Raw genomic sequence first — 20357 nt, forward strand, 5'->3', positions numbered from 1 at the left:
TTCTGGCCCCCTGTGAAATGGACTCACTGGGTTTCTGAGGGAGTCTCATGTACGAAGGGAACAGTACTAGTGTTTCTCAGACTTAGTATGGCTCAGTGATGGTGTTTTCATGGACTGTGTATAGTTAGGTCTGCGATGGGCAATGTTAGCTCCTAAAATGCGTGGGTGGTTTCCCTCACAGGCTTATTACTTCATGTATAGGAAGGCCCTGTAATCACTTTGAGTGTGCAACTCATATGGTACCTTATGCCGCATGGATGGTTACAGAATTATCTACCATGTGAGATGCCATTGGTCCTTATGAGTCCCTTCCAACTTGAGATGTTTTATGATTCTATGACAGTTTTGCATCCTATCTGGAAAAAAAAAAAAAAAGTTAGCAGATTAAGTTAACCTTCAAATCTAAACATTTTTGGTCCAAGACTTTTCTTTGGGACTCTTCTGTTTTTCATTTCATGTTATCTTGCTAAGCACCATCCAGTCTCCTCTGTCAGTGGCTTGTGAAGTTTTGTGAGGAGGATGTTGCTTTTGCTTCCTTTCCCTTTCTTAGTAAATTGGTCCCGTTCCAGAACTTATAATCTTTGCCAGCTTGTGGAGCTTTAGCAGTATTAACTTAGATTTAGGAATGTTAGTATAGCTTTTTGCCCTGTGATAGTGAGATTTTTTTAACAGCTGTAGTTACATAAGGGAAAGAGGTGGTAATCTAAGTTTTACTCAAGCATTACGTGCGTGTAAGTGATTCTGTGCATCGTCATATTGGTGGGTGAACTCCAAGAAAGCTGCGGCTTCTAGAATTTGAGTAATCTCATGTATTTTCTGTCTGTTTGATCCTCCAGGTGTCTCGAGATGGTGGCCTCGCTGTGCCTGCCAGCGATGTCCGTGGAAGCAGTGACATTGTGGAAGGCGGACGGATGGCTCTAGATAACAAAACCTCCCTGCTTAACACCCAGCCTCCCCGCGCCTTTTCAGGGCCACGTGCTCGAGAATATAACCCCTATCCTTATGTCGACGCAATTAACACTTATGACAAGACTGCCCTGAAGGAAGCAGTGTTCGATGATGACATGGATCAGCTTCGGGATGGTTTGTATCAGCGTATCTTAGAACTGCGGCAGCTTGTTCTGTTACTGGTGTATTTGTAGATGGGGAGTGCTCCCAGATAATGCCTGCCCATGCATTTGTTGTGTATTACTTTTCACTTGTTTTTTGGTGATTTCCACCTGGTCTTTGGCGATTGAGAAAATGTTAGACTGCTGTTTTAATTCTTGTTTGCCTAGAATTTCCTTCATACCAGTCCCTTAAGCATCTAAATACATCTGTAGGGGCACTATTTTGCACACCTTCTACTCTTTATGACTGAAAGTTCTCAATAGCTCTTACTGAGCGTTTCACTTCATTTAAGCGATGCTGCACCTTAGCTTTATTTTTTTGCAGTACACTGATGAGTCACAGTCACTGTACTTTGATCTAAAGGTCATACATGCAATCGCTGGTTTTGGGTGTGTGAGTCTGAGAAAAATGTGGCAGTTCTCATCTTGTATAAGTAATTATTGGAACTGGATGAAATTCAATCATCATCTCTTCCTGGTTCGTTAGGAGCCATCTGCAGAGTCATGAGCTGTGTTATGAACTCACATGAGATTGTGGGTTAGTCAGATTCTCTTGACTGGTGCTTTTTTTGGGCAGGGGGTTGCCCTTGTTACATGTAGTCTGTTCTATAGAGGGTTAGTAATCTTGACACCTTTGATCTTGTTCCCCATTTCCCCAAATGATTTGCTGCCATTTGTCCTAGAAGTACCCATTGACCATTCAGATTTGGTGGCTGATCTTCTGAAAGAGCTCTCCAACCACAACGAGCGGGTGGAGGAGCGGAAAGGAGCTCTCCTGGAACTGCTAAAGATCACAAGGGAAGATAACCTTGGAGTTTGGGAGGAACATTTCAAAACCATTCTGCTCTTGCTGCTGGAAACGCTTGGAGACAAAGATGTGAGATGTAGATTTTTTTCTTTTTGTCTTACCTCTCTTTTTGTTACTTCACCTGGGGTGATAGTTCCTCCACACTAGGTTAAATTAAACCTTCTGTGTTTGTACAGCATCTCAACAGTGATGCTGCATTGCTTGTTTTTTTCTTTTGAATGTTGACAAATTCTGATTTTCTTTTCAGTGTGCTCAATGATGAATTGTAAGCTACTCTGAAGTGTTCCAGTTTTTCCCCCTCCCTCTGGAGTGTTAGTAACAAATAACTAGGAAATTGAACTAGAATCAAAAAAGAAGTTATTCTCTAGTCTTGAACAAAAACTATCAAGATCTCAAAAGTTTTTCTCTTCCAAGTTAAATGAAGTTACAAGCTCTTAACTGTATCATACCCATTCCCCCAAAAAGGAGGATAAAAGCACCCTAGAATAGATGAAAAAAATGTGTGGTTTAAAGATCCAGGCTATTAGATCTCATGGGATGGGTCTCTGCCTCTTGCAAAAATGTCATCAAGAACAAGCTATGTTTACAGTGAATCTTGTTTTGAAGTATTAAAAAAGCTGCATTCATATCACAGCTTTCTATTTGATAGCTGATTAAAGTAGCAACTTACAGGCTAGAGTTTTACTTTTTCCACTTGGGGCTGTATGTTCAGCTTGTAGCCCAGTGGTACTTGGTAGAGCTCAGCACCCTGCTGCAACTTCATATCAGGGCCACGCTCCATCTGGCTGTTACAATATTCATGCTTCAAATCACACACAGTTCTTCCTTGTTTCATCTGATTCAAAATCCATTGTATTTCCCATACTCTTTGTAAAGTATATGGTACACTGTCAGAAATTTTAATTCTGAAGCAGTGTAGGTGGCTGACATTTTCTGAGTCGTTCTTAGTACAAGCATGAGCTGCTGTAGCCCTATGTGTGTATCATCACACGTGTACCAGAAGATATGGTGACTTTATCTGAGTGCATGTGTATTGTAGCACTGCATGAATAGCAAAGGACCTGGTTTAAAGGCTGAGTGTAGAGGAAAGTAAGTATTCCTCTGCTGAAATGATAGAATCTATTTGGAGTGGCCACAGGCCAAAAACTTAATGTAACAGTTGTGAAATTGAAGCAGGTGTGTTAAATCCCTTCTGCTAATGATATTTTGATATAAAGGATTAACACACAGGTCAGCATTCACTACAATGACTGACTGTTCTTGAAAGTAATTTCCATAGGATTTGCAGGAAGAGAGTTGTTTTACTGCATTAGTACATGAGAAACAGCTTTGTTGCACGGATCGTGCCCAGTTTGATATCCACAAAACTAAGCAAAAGAGGAAGGGCAAAGTAAATATGATTTGAGCTTCTTTGTAGATTAATGCAGACATACTGCCTTGGGTACAAATTTGTACTTCATTGCCAAAAGAGTATGGAATTTAATTGAGTCATTCTGATTATTTCTTGTATCTGTGACAGCTGTCATTTTATGTGATTTTTTGTGTGTGTGTATGAAAAAGCAAGCAAGGAGACCAATTCTGAATTTTTGTTATACACATTTCTCTGCTCACTCTACTGGAGCTGATAGAGTGATATAAGATTTCTGGCAGCGTAGGGAGCCATGATAATTTACTTCAAACTTTCTAACGTGGACTTCTCTTGATACAGCATTCAATAAGAGCCCTGGCGCTGCGAGTCCTGAGAGAGATCTTACGGAATCAGCCAGCGAGGTTTAAGAATTATGCGGAGTTGACCATCATGAAAACACTGGAAGCACATAAGGACTCGCACAAGGAGGTGAGTGATCCTTTCAGTGTTGCTACTGGGAAAGCAATAGGGACCTGCTGAAGAAATGTGGGAACCACAAGATTTAACAGGCAAACATGTTGACCCATCTTGACAGTAGAACACATTGATATTAAGTCTCCCAAGCACAAAAAGACAGAATTTTTACATGCTGAAGCAGAGAGAAAGCAAGTTGAGACTGACAGAGCTGTTGAAGTGGATTTGGGGCTATCTAAAATTGTAGGCCACTGTTTGGCAACTTCCCAAGATTTCCTTGCCTGTTCTGGGAGACGCCGAGACCCTGTAGTATAAAAGCACATTTAATAATTTTGGGGCACTGTGCTCCATCTGTATGGGTAAGGATGGGAAACGTACTGGAGAACACAAAGCCCCCAATGTTCAAGCAGAATTGTTGTGAAAACTGAACGGTGAAATAAGGCCATGCTGGGTAACTGGGAACTGGCGAGTAACAGGAGAAAATGGGCAAGAGGTCACGCTGCTGAAAAGAAGCAGGGGCAGAGGAAGAAGCAAAGGGAATTGCAAAGGTGAATTGCGTTTTCCTCTTGTTAGAGAACTGTGTAAAACTGAAGGTATCTTCTGGAGCAAAACAAAAATAAAAGGACATGATGATAATATTTTAAGTAGATCATTCAAATTATATTTAAAATCAGCCTTTGTAGATTGACTTCCAAACTGTATCTTTTCATCTACCTTGTGTATGTTGAGAGTTTGAGCTATACCTTGGGAAATGCCACATTAATTCCTCTGTATCTCTGTGATGACTTTCAAAGCAAGGACTTTGGTAACAAATGTAAGACTCTACTGCTCTGCAACAGGCTTGTTCTCAACTAGCAGTTTTAGGTATATCTGTTTGGAGAGCTTTGGCCATTAAAAAGATCATTGTGTAGATCAGACGGCTCCAGAGCAATGCGTTACTGGCACAAGGTTATGTTAGCTGTGCATAGCAGAAACTGTACTATTTAAAAATCAAACCAACAAAGTAAAAAACACCCTCAAGGAAAGAATCTAACAGACTGGATTTCCCTAAAATGCAAAAGTAGAAAATTTGCAATCCTTTAGTGAATGAGGACTGCTGTACTCTGCCTGCCTTCCTCTCCTTGATTTAGAGCCTTTGCACTCCTGTCATTTTCAGTTCAGAGTAAGAAGAAGCAGTTGTAAATTGATTTCCTGATAAAGCAGTCAGACAAAACACTGTGTTCTGAAGGAGTGCCTTTTATTGGCAAGTTTTCCTGGTTGCATACTTCTCAGCTCACCTTGACTCATTGCCCTTTGTAATTTTTTTCTGAGTCTCCTCCAAAACTGCCATTTCTAGCAGACCTTTACAGACTGTCTCTGGCACTGTTTTTAATGCCCTTCAGAACTACCTGTCCTTGTGGAACTGGTGGGTTTTATAGAAATAAAGCACAATGTTGAAAACATGACACTTTATGCCTCTGTCCTCCCCATGCTGTTTTTCAAGCTTGTGGTATGGAGTGGTTCTTCAGGATTTGCATGAGATACCTCATAAGGAAAAGCAGAGAAAATAAGTCTTTGCTACAGAGAAACAAAAGCTGAAGCCAGGAATGAAGAGATGTGAGTTCTGGCACTTCTTTAAAGAAGAATAATTCATAGCTATATTGCTATCAGCAAGTAGCTACTGTGCTGTACGTAGCATGCCTTTGATTTGCAATGGTTTTGCATAGCATCTTCATAATTAAAAAATGTCATATTTGCAGCTGCTGCCATGAGCCCTTTGGGTGACAGCTGTTACAGCAGGATGCTGCAGGTATACTCCTATTTTTCTGTCTGGTGCTAAACAGTTGTGTGTGCAGCAGTATTAAGTGGTGGCACTGGTGCTGGAGTTTTCATTCCATGTATGTGGTTTTTTGGATCCCTGTTTAAATGGGGCTCTCAGAACCATGAAATGCATAATCTGCCTGTAGGTAGCTTGAGAGTATCAGCATTCATGAAGTTAAGAAAGGTTTCCCAACTTGTATGTGGGTCTCTGTGTGAACTAGGCTAAAGATAGACCTGGAATATGCTTTAGGTACTTTTACTTGTAGCTGGAACTTGCTGATTGAGTTAAGCCTGTGAAAAATTAACTGAGAGTCCATTTGAGCATGGTGCAGTTGGTCAGACTTGTAGCCCTGGGCCAGGAGGTCACACATGCCCATCCCATAGTGACCCTCCCGCTTGGTCTCCCTGCTGCCTTCCCAGCACTGCTCCTTCCAGGAGGGGTGGAGGAGCTGCCCTTTGACTTGGTCCTACTGAGCGAGAGACTAAGTGAAGATTCACCAGTTTGTGATTGAAGGGCACTTCTAAAAAGTAGCTGAAGGAGGAGAGAGAAGAGAGGATCTCAGTGGTCAGTTCTACGATTTTCACTAAATCAGAGCAGTATTAAGGGCAGTGATGCACTGTCTTTAGACTATGTAAAATTAAATCTTCCTCTGTACTCTAAAAACTGTTTTGAGGAAAGCTGCTCTACAATTTAGTTAGTAAAGTGTAAATTCTTGTGCCAACAGTGCCTTGGTGGGATGTCACTCCACAGTTTGTTTCTGGGCTGCTTCTGCCTGTAGTAGAAGACAGGAGGGATCCTGGTTTTACAGTCTGAGATCCTTTGGCATGCAACAGGCTGCATAAGTCAGCCGAAAATGACTGTATTGAGCAAGCTGTATCTATTTCAGTCTTTCCTACCTGATCTTCCCTTACAGCACAGGGACTGCTAATTGCCCCGAGTTATTGCTCCCATTTTCTGTTATGTATGGTCCTTGGAGAATCAGTCCAAAGTGACCAAGCAAAGACGAAAGAGTTTGAAGAGGAGCACAGTACAGAACTTTTAATCTCAGGTACCGTCTCCAAGAAGTTGTTGTACTAAGAGGCAGTTTCTTGCGAATTAGAAAAAGGTTCATGTGCCTTCCTAAATTCCAATATTGCTGCTGTTCAGCTTGGCCAGGAGGGCTAACAAGTTGTAACCAGTGTATTCACCACATAGCAAATACTACCCCCTCCTCCAGTTGAGTGCTAATACCTAGTTAAGGATTGAAACAAAAGGGTCTGTGGTTTTATTCCAGGTTATGTGATTCAAAGTATCAAAGTACTCTTAGCGTAGTCAGGTATCTTGGGATGCTTGGAGAAACTGGGTACATGGAGTTTCATGCTGAGTCGCGCCTTGTGAGGACAAATCCAGAGTTTGGCAAAGCACAGACCTCCATGAAGGGTCAAACTTAATGCACCCCTGGCTACAGACGAGAAGAGCCTGGTTTGGGATCCATGTTTAGTGTGCCTTTTTTAACATCGGCCTGTTTTTTTATACTGGTTTTAGTATAACAGTCTGTTCAGTGCTGTTGATTTAATGGGGTGATGTGAAGAGTCAGGCCTGCTTCAGTCGCAACTGTAAATATTTATGGGAGTTGACATGTAAATGCTTTTCACTTTTGGAGTATTTGAATGTAATTGAAGTTGTGTATGGTATTAAATCTTGTTGATTTTTATCACTCTTTGTTTGGAGTTAATTGGAAGAGAACCATCTTTCTGTGGCCAATTAGTTAATATTAACTCATTTGTTCCAGTGTGGTTACTCACCCATAACTAAGGAGAGATGCTGTCTGCTGACCCAAACCATTGCTAGGACATTGATTCAGATTCATACTAGCAAAATGAGTATAATTTCTTATTATTGAGCACATTAAACCAGAAATAGTTCACTATCTTGGGAAGTGGTTGCGTGAAAATCACAGGATAGCTAATTCCCTGCTTCTGTCTATGCCACTCTGTATATATCTAACTGATGAGTATTTTTTATTGTGCCATGTCTTAAATATCTAGTTTTAGTTGTGTATTATCCAGAAGGTCCATATGCCTAATTGGGATGTAACAGTCTCTGTGGTAACCCTCTAAAAGAAGGTGAAAAAGAAGAAATCGCAGCTGTCCTTTAACTGTAGATAATTGTTACTGTCTTGCTGAGGTGCTTTTAGACTGGCCTCTGACATAAGATGATTTGCAGCTGTCTTCTGGTGTGATTTATATATTAATATAATAGGTTTCTGCAAAATGTAGCTTACTAAAGAAGGGCACTAAATGATAAGTCTTTAAGGTTAATTGATACATACTTCATGCTGGAAGCTTCCAAGGGCTGCATCTTGGCAGTTGTTGATGTCTCATAGTATATGCTTCTGTGCTTTTTGTAATTCCCAACACATTTCAAATATTCAGTGCACAGGAGAAACAGTCTAATCTACTTCATCTCCTCTGAATCCCTTATAAAAATCACATTGTTTCTTCACCTGCTTAGCACTCCCCATTGCTGAGTCCACTTCCTGCTTTGCAACCGAGTTCTTAATTGTTTGTTCCTGTCTGGATCAGACTGTAAAGCCTTCAGGGGCAGGAGTTTACCTGGCTAGGTACTGGTAAGCCTCCATCCCCTCCAGCTTAGATTATTCATTCTTTAACCACCTCTAGATGGCAAAAATTGGCTCAGAAACATAGCTGTGTGCCTTGCAAGCCGGAAAGCAAAACCTTGTTCTTCAGCTTAATAAACTTCTCTGGCGCTCTGCATGTTTCACAATAGCATACAAGGCCTCTAAGTTTTCAGCATGGTTTTACCTACACTGCCTCATCCTCTGACTTTTTGCAGAGATGGTACAACTAGCATTTGTGGCAAAGTACTCCAGCTTATGTTCCCACGTGCAGCTCTCATCTAAGCGTACAGGTGTTGCTCTGCTGAGGTCCCAGAGGGATACACTGATGCCAGGTGTAGCTGATGAACCTGGCATCTTCTGCCTTAGGCGAGTCAGGATGTGTGGTTTTCTTTCCTTATTTGCCAGTAGTTGTGTCACTTCAAAGCAGAAATGAAACCATCAAAACTCTTCAGAATGCTGCACATTGACCAGGATTAGGTGACCACAGACAAGCCACTTGCTGCAGCCATCAGGCAGCAAGCAATGTCCATAATACACTGAGAGTAATATCTGAGCAAAAGAGATTATGCACGAAAGATGGAGTCCTTGTTCTGGCTGTCTCAAGTGAACACGATCCCATGGCTGCAGTCCATTGTGAACCAGGTAAACCAGTGGGAATGTCATCCGAAGTTTGTCCAGCAAATTTTGTAGAATGTTGATGATACCGATGTGCTTTTCTATTAAAAGAAATGTATCTGTGACAGGTGTCTGTCTTGATCACACTGTTCCTAATAGTGCACATCAGCATATCCCCTCCCATTTATATCAAAAAGCATTTCATGTGCATATTCTTGGAACCATCAAACCAGTAACTCTTTTATAGCAGTAAGGGATACATTGTTAGAGGTGAACAGCCTACCTGTGTGCTACACCTCGCTGATTTCATGCATGAGAATATGGTTCCTTCCCTGAAGCAACCTGGGTGAAAGTATTACCATTTCTCTCTTTTTTGGGAGACTCACTAGAAAGGTCTTAATGTACCATAGATGTCTTTAAAGGAAGCCACCAGCGAACACAGCTTAATTTATGCCAGCAGAAGTCAGGCTGAATCTAGTCTCTAGCGTATACAGTGTAAGTTAAGCATTTGCCTTAAAGAAGCAGGTTTTTCTCCTTTCCAAAGTGCTATCTTGTAGATCTGCATTCCTGGGCTACGTGCCCTGTGTTGAATGATATCGAACTATCCAGTTCAAGCCATGGTTTGCTCTAAGCTTTCACTGGGAGGTAAAATCATGTTTGTGACATACCTTACACACAGCTTAGTGTCTGTGTTTTAGTAAAATACGGCAGGCTCTTGCATGTCTTGCTTCACAGCCACCCTTTTGAACTCACTTTTTCCAGCTACCATCATCATTTGACAACTTTGCTAGTTTTCTTTCATTTTTCTGGGATCCCTGAGAATAATAATATTAGGTCAGACAAAAAATTTACTTCACTTGGTACTCCACCTGACGGTGACTAGCAAGAAGCAAGCATACAGTGATCCTTCCCTGAGGATGTTCTCCCTTCTTCCAGCAGTCTGAAGCTTACAGCCTTCCCATGCTAATGGTTCTGCCTGCCTCGCTCTGTATTTTGGCCTTTGTTGTTTCCTTCAGTAAACTTGTCTAATTTTTAATCCTTTTGTGACAATGAGCTCTCCCTAGTCTGAACGTGTAGCAGACAGCACCCTTCTTTTTCTCAAATTTAAAGGATGCATTTCACAGCCACAACTTGTGGTGTCTGCTGTTAGTGTGCGCCATTCCTGTCACTTCCTGGTGTGTATTTGTTGATCTTACCTCCAAAGATGGGAAGAAGACCTGTTGCTTGATGCTGTTTGCTCATTTCCACCACTCCTTTTAAGGTTGTTTCACTCTGTTGGTCAGATTTTAAAAGATTTCTTTTTTCATATTGTATGGTAGGTATGATTTGCAAGACACAGGTGTTATGCCTCATGGCAAAATATCTGTGCTAAACTCTGTTATAATTGCATGTTCTTGTTGCCAAATGACCTGGCATTTTGTATCTGGATAATGCATTTCCCTCTGTGTGGGAATGCTGCTGATTTTTCTTGCGTAACCAGGTGAGCGCATGTAAGTATTCAGAGACGTGCTTTCGCGAAGTGGATCTGGATGGCTGAATGTTTTATCCTGCCAAAGCCAGAAGGAAAGACCGTTTGGACAGGTCTGGTACTTGCATTGCAGAACAGTGGCATTCGATTTTCTGTGCCAGCAGGGATGAGCTTGTCTTTTTGGCTTACCCTCAGCTGGTACTGCCTACACCCTGTCCCCTGCCAGCCCTTTCCAAGGGAGCTGGGAGCGAGTTACCTGCAGAGGCTCTGATTCAAACAAGCATGTAAGCACACGCTTGGATCCCATTGACGTCAGTGAGACTTCAGCATGTTATTAAAGTTAAACATATGCTTCAGGGGTTTGCTGAAGTGTGGCTCGGATGCAGATGCTGTCTGCCAGATGGGCTCTCGGAAGACTTGGAAGTCTCCCTGGTGTTGTCACATTTACAAGCTAATATCAGCAGGAAGCCTGCTGGACACGTGTAAAAAGTGTCCTTCTGTGTTCAGAGGAAAGACACTGCACGGAGAAGTGATGTGAAATACCCAACTGCTGTGTAAATGCGGCCAGATCCTTGCTAGAAATGGGCAGCTTTGCTGAAAGGAGGACTTGCAGGGCATAAATAAATCCTGCACCTTTACAGCTTCTCTTGCTGACCTTATGATGTGCAAAATATTCATGAACTTTGCTGTCGCTCAGGCCAATAGTGGAGTTGAATTTATGATCTCCCTTGTCTTGCATGACTGCTTTGCAGTGTGGGCTAGTTGCAAAAGGTGGGTGCTACCACTATTTCCACTTGTTCTTCCATGTTAGATAGCAATTCCAGTGCTGCCCTAATGGGTTAGATGTGCCAAGAGCACAGCTGTCTGGTCAGGGACACCCTGAAGCCTGTTTATGTCTGTAGATTACAGCATAGTTTAGCTAGGAAATGGCAGGACACATCTGTGTAGGCATGGGTGTCTCTGCTTGGGCACCCAAGCAGTTGGCAGGTGAGAAGCACACTTAAAGGTGCAATGGTGTCATTCATTTTAGTGTTTAAGGAGATAAAGTTTGTATTAAGTCTAAGCTGGTGGGTTTAGGTTCCTTGACAGTGGCTGGAGAGATGTTATTGTCTTTCTTCTCCTAGGATGGGGGTGCCTACCTCTTGAGTGACAGATGACTTCAAACTAGCCACAACTTTGACACAGTTACATTAGGCAGAATGGACTTCTTACTGCTGGCTGGAACAAAGATGTCACTGGAGGCAAAGGAAGTGAATTCTCTGAGCCAGCTGCCTCTTGGTAGAGCCTCCTGCAGATCTGTTAATGACCATCCCCGAGCATTTCCTGGCAGTCTTTCCTTGTACACACCAGTGGTTTTGGCTGTGATGTGTGACCTCTTTAATGTAAAGTTTTGCTCTGCTTTCGTTGCAGGTCGTCAGAGCTGCTGAAGAAGCTGCTTCTACTCTGGCAAGTTCCATCCACCCTGAGCAATGCATCAAGGTGCTTTGCCCCATCATTCAGACTGCAGATTATCCAATTAACCTAGCTGCTATCAAAATGCAGACAAAAGTCATCGAGAGGATTTCCAAGGAATCATTGCATCAGCTCCTTCCTGATATCATTCCTGGGTTGTTACAGGTACAGAATCCCATGTTACAAATGCACATCCCTGAGCACAAACCACCATGAAATGATTTCTGAGGTCTGAGAATGATGGATCCTCTGGGGCCAGATTTTGTTAAAATGAAGTTTTGACCCCTCAAAGCTTTTATATTTTTGAGCTTTTGTTAGTTTAAATGTTAAGGAAAAGAAAACTCAGATTTCTATGTGTATGTTCCGCAATTAGACGCCTTGGCCTGACTCCCTAAACAAGCTGGTAGCAGCTCTGTAATAAATTTGAGAGTAGGAGTTAAACACATATTATGCTGTCTCGGTACATCCTAAGCAATACATGTCTTAGTCTACTTTAATTCTGCTGAGCTGTTCTGCACTTTGATTGTACTTTGCACTTGAATTTGAATCCCAGCAGGCAGGCTGGTCCTTTATTCTTTCCTCTCTGAAATCGTGACCAAACTACTTGCTGACTTGATTCAGCCTCTTTTATAACCCTCTTGGGCTGGGTGGGGAGCTGTGCTTTTGCCAGTGCTAAGGCTTGGTCTTACATTGTGAATTTAGCGTTCAGCACTGGCTGTAGCGATGTTGTCTCCTATTCCCCTGCACAAGCAGCTGGCAGTGCCAGAGGCTGGGATCAGGCTGCAAGCAAGAAGGAAATAAGGAGGAGGTAGTAGTGAGGGAGGAGAGAGAACTTGTATGTGTTTAGTGGGAAAGGATTGTAACAGGAACAAAACAATGTGAAAGAGGAGACATGTTTGGGTGGATAGGACTTCAGTGGAGAACTGGCATAAAGAAGCTACCTTATTGTGAGCGTAAAAAGATGACGGACAAGAGCAAAGTCAGAAATTCCCCTTGCGCATCCTGGCATTTGTCCCAACTTTGCAGTGTCAGCTCTTGTAATTCTTTTCTTAAATCACAGTCTCTGGGAATCAGGCAATTCTGTGTTGACTTACATTTTGCTGTAAAATTGTTGGCCCGTAGAGAAACTTGAGGTCAAGCAGAGTCATCTGATGAGTTCAGGAGCCTTTGGCTTGGGACCCAGAGAACCCCATGTCCCAGCTGTCCTCCCAGCAGGAGGACTCCTGTCTCCATGGATGTTCCTCTGCTGTGGGCCTGGGCCCTGCCTTTTTTCCACCTTGGTCCTCAGTAGCCTGATGTTCCTCTGGGCTCACCCAGGTCTCCTGCTTTTCTAGTTCAGCACTCTCTGGGATTGCTAGCTGTTATTTCAGACTGTTTTGGCCCTGCAGCTAGAACGTCAGCCCTGCTAGCGGGCAGCCTGGCAGCTCCAGCCCTGCCGTGTGCCTCCTCCCGGCAGAGGTCACCCTGTCTCTGGAGGAGCCGTGTCCCACAGCCCGAGGCGACGCGCGCATTTCTCATAGCGTGGCTGCTTAGTGACAGATCTCTGCCTGAGTATGGCACTGATGTCACTAGCTGCTGAGCTAGCGTGAGCTCTCCTGAAGCTGCCAGAGATCCAGCACACTTACAGGGGTCCTTCAACCTGTTATTTTCTGGGGTATTTCCTACCTGACAAGTCATCAAAAAGCTCCAGGTTACAGAGGCAGTCCATCTAACAGACTAGCACATGTGTGTAGTGTTGTTATACACAGTCTTTAAGCCCAGTGCTTTCAAAGAGTTTGAAAATATCCATGGTGCCTCTGACTTTGCAGTTTCTAATGCCTGGATAGAGCTATTCTGTCCAAGAGCTATTTGGATAGCATATCTGTTCACAAAACAGGATTCTGGTTTTCATGTCCCAAGTGATATAACTCTCAGGCCATTCTGCTGCAGAAAATCCTCTCCATCTGCTGCTTTGCTCTCAGGAGCAGGATCGGTTTCCTTTGGGCTAGATTTGAGTTAGGAGAGACTTTTCTATGGCAAGCTGGGAGCACAAGGGTTCTCCACCAGAAAGTCCTGACCATCCAGGATAACAAATATACGGTCATCTGAACTGGACGCAGGAGTGTGTATATTTGATAGAATCCTAAGCTCATGTTGTGGTGCTGCTTAATGCTATAAATAACAAGATGTTAATAACTTATAACATGATAGTAATAACTAATAATTTAAGGAACAAACTGGAAATATTGAGTGATTGTATTCTCCCACTGTTTGAATACTCAGGTTGCAAACTGTTACGTTAAGCAGGACCTTTCTATTGATATGTTAGGTCAGCCACATTTGAAAAATGTTCATCAGCTCTCCAGTATATTGCTTTGGAAGGATGTGAGTGCTGCCATGACTTCTGACCTTTTTTTCTTGTTTCCTAGGGTTATGATAACACGGAGAGCAGCGTCCGTAAAGCTAGTGTATTTTGCCTAGTGGCAATTTATTCAGTAATTGGAGAAGAACTGAAACCTCATCTCGCACAACTCACGGGAAGCAAGGTACCAAAGTAATGTGGCTCTGGTGTGATAATTGCCAGCCGAACGGCTTGCTCGACTGACAGCAAGACCAGTGGCTTCATGGTAGCTCTGGATCAAGTTCCCTGTACCCTCTTAAATCCTGTCTCGCCCTGCTGAGCGCCACTAGAATGGCACAGCACTTGCTCAGCAGTACCAGCATTTGAAATCCCACTAAGCAAGTTTTGATGGGGTTCAGGGATCGGTTCCGTGTCTCAGTTGATCCTGTGTAACTGCAAGCTGCCATCGAGCGGGTCCTTCCCACTACCGCTGTTTTACTTTGGCTCCTTGGTGTTGCATCCAGGGGTGACTGTGCAGTGAGCTGGATCAGCTGGCAGCTCTGACTGAAAACCAGATCTGCAATACAGATTAATTAGCTCCCAGTGCGCTGTGCGGATGCACAGGTAACCTAGTGCAAAGAGTGCCTGGAATGGTGGGAGAGCAGATTGTGATTAGGGCTGGTAGAAATGCAGGTAAAGCTTCACTCTGAAAAGCATGGCAGATGTGTCCCTTTCCTCCTGGGACACTGGCAAACTCAAGTGGCCCTTCAAAGGGCTTTGTGCCCTGGAGGCAGGTTAGCAGCAAAACTCAAATTCTGACCTGATGCTGCAAGTAAAACAAAGTCCTAATTCAGCTCTGTCCTTCAGTCAAGAGCTGGCATTTTGTTTTTAAGCGGGTGGTGGTAGATTGCTTTTCAGAGCTGCTCAGGAAGCAGTCACAAGATTTCTTCTCCTGTTTGAAGTCATCATACCCAATATTTCTCTGCAATTTTAAGATGAATTCTGCATTTTTTTTTTCTGAAATAGATCTCTGTGTATGACTACCTACTTAGTTCAGAGGGCTTTTTTTCTGTTATTTTTGAGCAATAATTTTATTTTGTGGTTAGGAAGTGTTGTGTAGACCAAAACAACCTGAGACTGAGGACACTTGGATTTTATTTCTGAACTGAGTTGCCGTGTCCTTAAATTACTTGTGCCTCCAAATTGCTCTGGAAAGACACAGCTATGGATGCTGAGGTTTACCTCATTGTATTTAGGCAGTTAGGAAATCCCTCCGTATAATATTGTATTTATTATCCCAGTATCCTAGGTGCCACAGTTTTACTCCACCAAATAACTAACTATAAACATGTGAGTAATTCTGGCTTTATGCAGACTGCTTGCATGTTTAAAGTTAAACATGTTCATGAGTCATTGCAGGATCTGGAGCTAAGGTGAGTAACGCAAAAAAAAAACCAGTAACAAACCCATGCAAAGGAAGTAGATCGTTATAACAGCTGCAGCTTCACTAGTTGTATCGAATTAGTGAAGTTATTTAAATGTCATTGAAAATTGTATAAAGGAGAGAGAGCTCAGGGTGTTTCCTAGGAGGAACCATGACTCTTGGAGCCCCACTGACCTCTGTGGGAGTCCTGCATGCCCAGAGGAGGCTGCAGGGTTCAGGTCTGTGAACTGATGGCTGCTGAAGTGAAGTGCAAGGGGTTTTTCTAAACCCCATTAAACCTGTGTGTAACTTCAGCAGGACTAGGCATACCCTCCTGCCTCTGTCCTTTCTGAAATATGCTCAGCTGCTGCGTTTCCTCCAAAGAGCTCAGTGTCAGCTCACTCAAAACTTGAATTCACCACAGAATGCAAGTTTTAAGATTTGCAGTCGACTTTTGTTTGCCTGGTTTGTTTATTCCTGGCATCTTCTCCTGATGTTTGTGTGTTTCTTTCAGATGAAGCTACTAAACTTGTACATAAAGAGGGCCCAGACCACCAACAGCAACAGCAGTTCCTCTTCAGATGTTTCAACGCACAGTTAATGGAGATATGTGGACATATGTGTAGACTTAGAAGCAATCAACGGTGCCTCTCGGAGACCTTTCTGCTACTCTTCACTGGCGCGCTCTATCAGCTCAAGGAGGCCATGCAGATATTTATTGCAATCAGTATTTTAGTCTCTTAAAAGCTTTTATGTAGAATCTTACTGGTATTGAATGTAAAGGAATCAAGGTCTGTGTTGCAGTTTCCATTAAAAGTGAGCAACAGAAAGCCATACTTAAACATATTTGTATAGCCTGCTGAAGTCTCAGAAATATGTTTAGGTTAGCATTCTAAAACCGAGTCCAAGAACCTGGACACACGTAAAGGTCAAACAAATCTTGTTGGTTTAGTTCATACCCAGTTTTGTTTTCGGTGCACTAGTTACCTGCTCTCTCCCCGTGGCTGCAGCCGTCCTGGCTGGGTTCTCCTCTTCTTACAAGTCTTGTGATCCTGTTTTGTACTCCCTGTTGCAGCTTGCCTAATGTGCAGGGCTCTCTGGGAGGAGATCGTTGCAGATGTGGCTGTGATTCCAGCCTCAGATGCTTTAATACTGAGAGATATCAAGTGAGTAATGAAAAAGTTCTTTTTAAACATCTGAGTTTTTGTACATAGTTCTTCTGACAGACCTATGATGGGCTGATATCTTTGTAACTACTCTCCAGCCAGCTGTGCCAAACAGCTGGGCTCTTGCTCCTTTCATTGACTGTGTAAATATTGCTCCCCTTCCAACCCATGCAACTCTTTCATATGCTCAAAAGACTCTCCAGGTTATTTGTTACTCCCCAAAGGGAACCTGAGACCTAATTCTGGGACCGATGTCTGTGATGGGACACTGGAGTTAGGTGCGTGGGTGTTGGATTAGGCTGAGCATGTCCATGGTCAGCAGGACCTGGCGGGGCTGCATCTTGGTGCTGCCTTGTGAGGTTAGCCTGTTTTTCTTGAAGTCTGTAGCATCAAAGGGCTGATCTGCTGCTCTGACCTGACCCACTGGCACTGGGTGGTGAATGGCTTTGTCCCCACAGCTGCTTTTACAAAATGTTCATCCCAGAGGACAGAAGGGGCACCTGAAATGGAACAAAAAGACCCAGTGGAAGCACCTGCTTGAGCCAGCTGTGCCTGAAGAATCTGCAGAGCTATCAGCTGCCTTTAGAAACCTCCTCCTTCCCAGCCAGCCCCACACACAGCCCTGCTGGGTGCTCTGCATTTCAAAGGGGTGCAGAGAGCCCTCACTGGGCACTGCTGTCAGCTGGTGCTCTGGGTGAGGGTGCAATGGGGCAAATCCTTTAGCAGCCTAATGACACAGAGCCAAACCAGCAGCAAACACCCTGTAGCACCATCCTTTCCCAAAGTGAGACTCCTTTGTTTGCCAAGGGTGAGCTCCCTTGGCCCCTGCCTGTCACCGGGGAAGCAGGAGGATGCCTGTGCTGTGTCTGGCCCTGGGCTGGGTCCTGGCTGATGGGCATGCCCACCCCAAATCTACAGAACTGCGTTTTTTCCCCCAGTACCAGTGATACATAGGGATGGTGGACCTGCAACTCACAGCTGCAGCTGTGGTGATGGATGTGTGCCCCTGGCTGCTCTTGGTGTCTCTCCATTTCCCCTTTGGGGAGCTGAAGGGACACCTTGGTAGTGTATTGAGAAGATGAGTTTCCAGTACCACAGTGTGTGGATGGTTAAGCCCCTTTGTCCTCCCTTTCCATCAATTCATCCCTGTATGTCTCAGCCCCAGCCCTGAGGAGTGATGCTGGGAGGTGATGCTGGGTGCCCACAGCCCTCGAGGCCCCAGCTCCTGCAGGGTTGACGCTGCTGGGGACCATGCAAGATTGGACTGCAAAGCTTGTTGGGTCCCTTCCCGGCTGACACGAGAGCAGAGGAGGTGGCCTGCTCCTGAGCTTGTCAGGATGTGTCCAGGCCTTTGCTGGCTGCAGGGCTGATTCCCTCATCTTTCCCAGATGGCAGGAGAAATCATGCCATCCCGGTGGATGGGATTCCCCCAGGGTCCTTCTGCGGGCTTAGAAAAGCCATCCCTCTGAGGAGGAGGATGGGCTGCTCCGTGGTTGGCATCTTCCTTTCCCTGGACCATTTTGTTTCAACATATTTTGGTATGCTTGTTAGAATATGTTTTTTTTAATGTTTTGAATGATTCAGATTATCTTAGTTTGCCACAAATTTATTTTCCCTTTTGAGGAAATATTCAGCCAACTTGTTGGCAGCAGTTAGCTGTCTTGTTTGGATTCTTAGTAGTGGGTTTGGATTTTTTTTTCAATTTGTACTCTTAACTGCTTTGTATTTATGCCTCTCTCCCCATCTCAGTTCAGCATCTCCTGTTCCAGTTCTGGGATTCAGAAGGTCAGCATAGCTGACCAGATGGCAGTTAGTCCCTCCCAGCTGTGATGGAGCTTGGTCCATCACTGTTTGCTGTTTGTGTGTTTGTTTGTGGATATTTTTTTTTTTTCAGTTTTGAATGGCACACTGTAGCAAATCTCCAGGAATTGAATTCCTTCTCAACTGATTTTATATATTTTATAAAATCCTGTTAGTATGCACTGAGAGTGAACGCACTGTAACGTCCCTGAGCTGACCCTGGCATGTGTGCTGCCACCGCAGCAGTTGACACCCCGTCCTTCAGACGACGCTGTGACCTGCTGCCACCGACTCCGGTGACAAGCCCATGTTTTCCGATACTATTGGCACCCTCGGGGCTGCAAATGGTAGAACAGGCCTTACTTTCTGAATCAAATTCAATTCTGTTTGTCAACAGATGCTCATTAACGTGCTACTTAATTCCGTTATGTGAGTCAGTCGAGGACTGTTCATCCTTTGAGTACTCTACAAGTATGTTATACCTGTATACAGTAGAGAGCATTCTGCTTAGGTATTTATAAATCATTGCGTATAATGTACATAGTAACGTTGTTTAGTATGTTGAACATGTCCCGATTTATAATATTGTTTGTTTCCTTTGAAGTACTCAAAGGGCTAGCTCTGAATGTCACCTCTCATCTCCAGTGTTCTGACTTCAACAAGCTGTACAATCTTTTCTTTTTGTTTTCCTTCAGCAAACATAAAGGTCTCTCTGGCTGCAAATCACAGTGTCCACACATGCTTGCAGAGAAAGATCTGCACGCTGGCAGTGCCTCACCGCACCAGTGAAGCTTGTGTTCATGTTCTTCTGGCAGTAGACACCTACTGCAGCTGCCTTTTTTTTTCTTGCTGCCCATTATGCAGGGCTTCAGATTTTCATACCTTTAAAAGAAAAAAAGAGAAAAATGAAAAAAAGAAAAAAGAAGTGTATTTTCTTTGCCCACCATGCTTTAAAAGTCTGAGTGGGAGAAAACTCTCAGCAGACAGCAGCTCCTGGCTGCAAGGTTGCCGAAATCTCGGATGTGGATGTTTTTTCTGCCATTGGCTGCGCCAGTGCTCCATGGGCATGGGCAGATACCGGCTCCATCCGCCCCACAGGTCTACGTACTGTAGTTCTCATGTAGTGCAGAAATATCGAGGCATGTGGCTTTCTTAAGGTACACTATGTGTGCTTGCCTGGATTACAATACAATACAAGACTGTCTTTTTTATTGCTTATTACTAGCTTACCAATAACCTGTATAAGTAATGTAACTTGCATCTTTGTCATCGAAACGTTTTCTCCCCACCCCTTTATTTATCAAGCATAATATTACATATTAAGGGACAGAAAAATAGACCTTTGTAGTATACAGCAAAACGTTGCTAACAATGTTTTAAATGGGAAATAAAAACTGCTCTGAAAAATGCCAGCCATGAGAAAAGACGTTGTTGGCACCGTGTTCATGCGCATGTATTTTTTTCTATTTTTTCCGCTTTTGTCATGTTACATCCATATCTGTATTTATATCTTATTTGTTTCACTTTTGAGTGTATCATGGCAATTGTACAGATGGTTTTTGTTAACATTTATGTGATAGAATTTGCTAAAAAAAAAAAAACACCTTAAAATAAAACCTTTTGAGTTTGCCCTAGAATATGTGGAAGCTGAGTTTCTTTTTGAGGAGGAAATATTGAAGCAGATCCATTATTCAACACAGCTCCTCACTCCAGTGACCTTTGCTTGTAAAGGATTTGCTTTTATTCCTGCCCTGCTGCTGTTGTGTTTTCATGCATTGAGAGGGTGTGTGGTGGGCTGGCTCTTTCCTCCAGGCAGCAGCCTGTGAGCAGCAGCAGGCCCAGCAGCAGATGATCTTTTGGGGCGATGGCCGTTCACTGTCAGCTTTAAAAAGCTTTTGGGAAGTCATTATTTTAGGGAATTCATGTGACCTTAACAAACTGGAGAGCCGTCTG

The 20357-nt window shown here is 43.5% G+C and overlaps 1 protein-coding gene across 41 annotated transcripts in view; it reads left to right on the forward strand.

Annotated features, from left to right (window-relative positions):
• The window catches only part of CLASP1 (cytoplasmic linker associated protein 1), a 170528-nt gene extending 150487 nt beyond the window's left edge, over positions 1–20041 (forward strand). For 29 of the 41 annotated variants that reach the window (XM_065840583.2, XM_071810840.1, XM_071810836.1 and 26 more), the window contains 6 exons: positions 837–1083; positions 1793–1986; positions 3626–3754; positions 11654–11860; positions 14104–14220; positions 15953–20041. In XM_065840583.2, coding sequence (XP_065696655.1) covers positions 837–1083; positions 1793–1986; positions 3626–3754; positions 11654–11860; positions 14104–14220; positions 15953–16039 — 981 coding nt within the window. In that variant the 3' untranslated portion in view covers positions 16040–20041. The remainder of the gene's footprint in view (positions 1–836; positions 1084–1792; positions 1987–3625; positions 3755–11653; positions 11861–14103; positions 14221–15952) is intronic. The other 12 variants (XM_071810828.1, XM_071810837.1, XM_071810847.1 and 9 more) reach the window with 1 other exon arrangement.
• Positions 20042–20357: the final 316 nt, after the last annotated feature.

Source organism: Patagioenas fasciata, chromosome 7 (genome assembly GCF_037038585.1).
Source record: "Patagioenas fasciata isolate bPatFas1 chromosome 7, bPatFas1.hap1, whole genome shotgun sequence".
NCBI classification, from domain to species: domain Eukaryota; kingdom Metazoa; phylum Chordata; class Aves; order Columbiformes; family Columbidae; genus Patagioenas; species Patagioenas fasciata.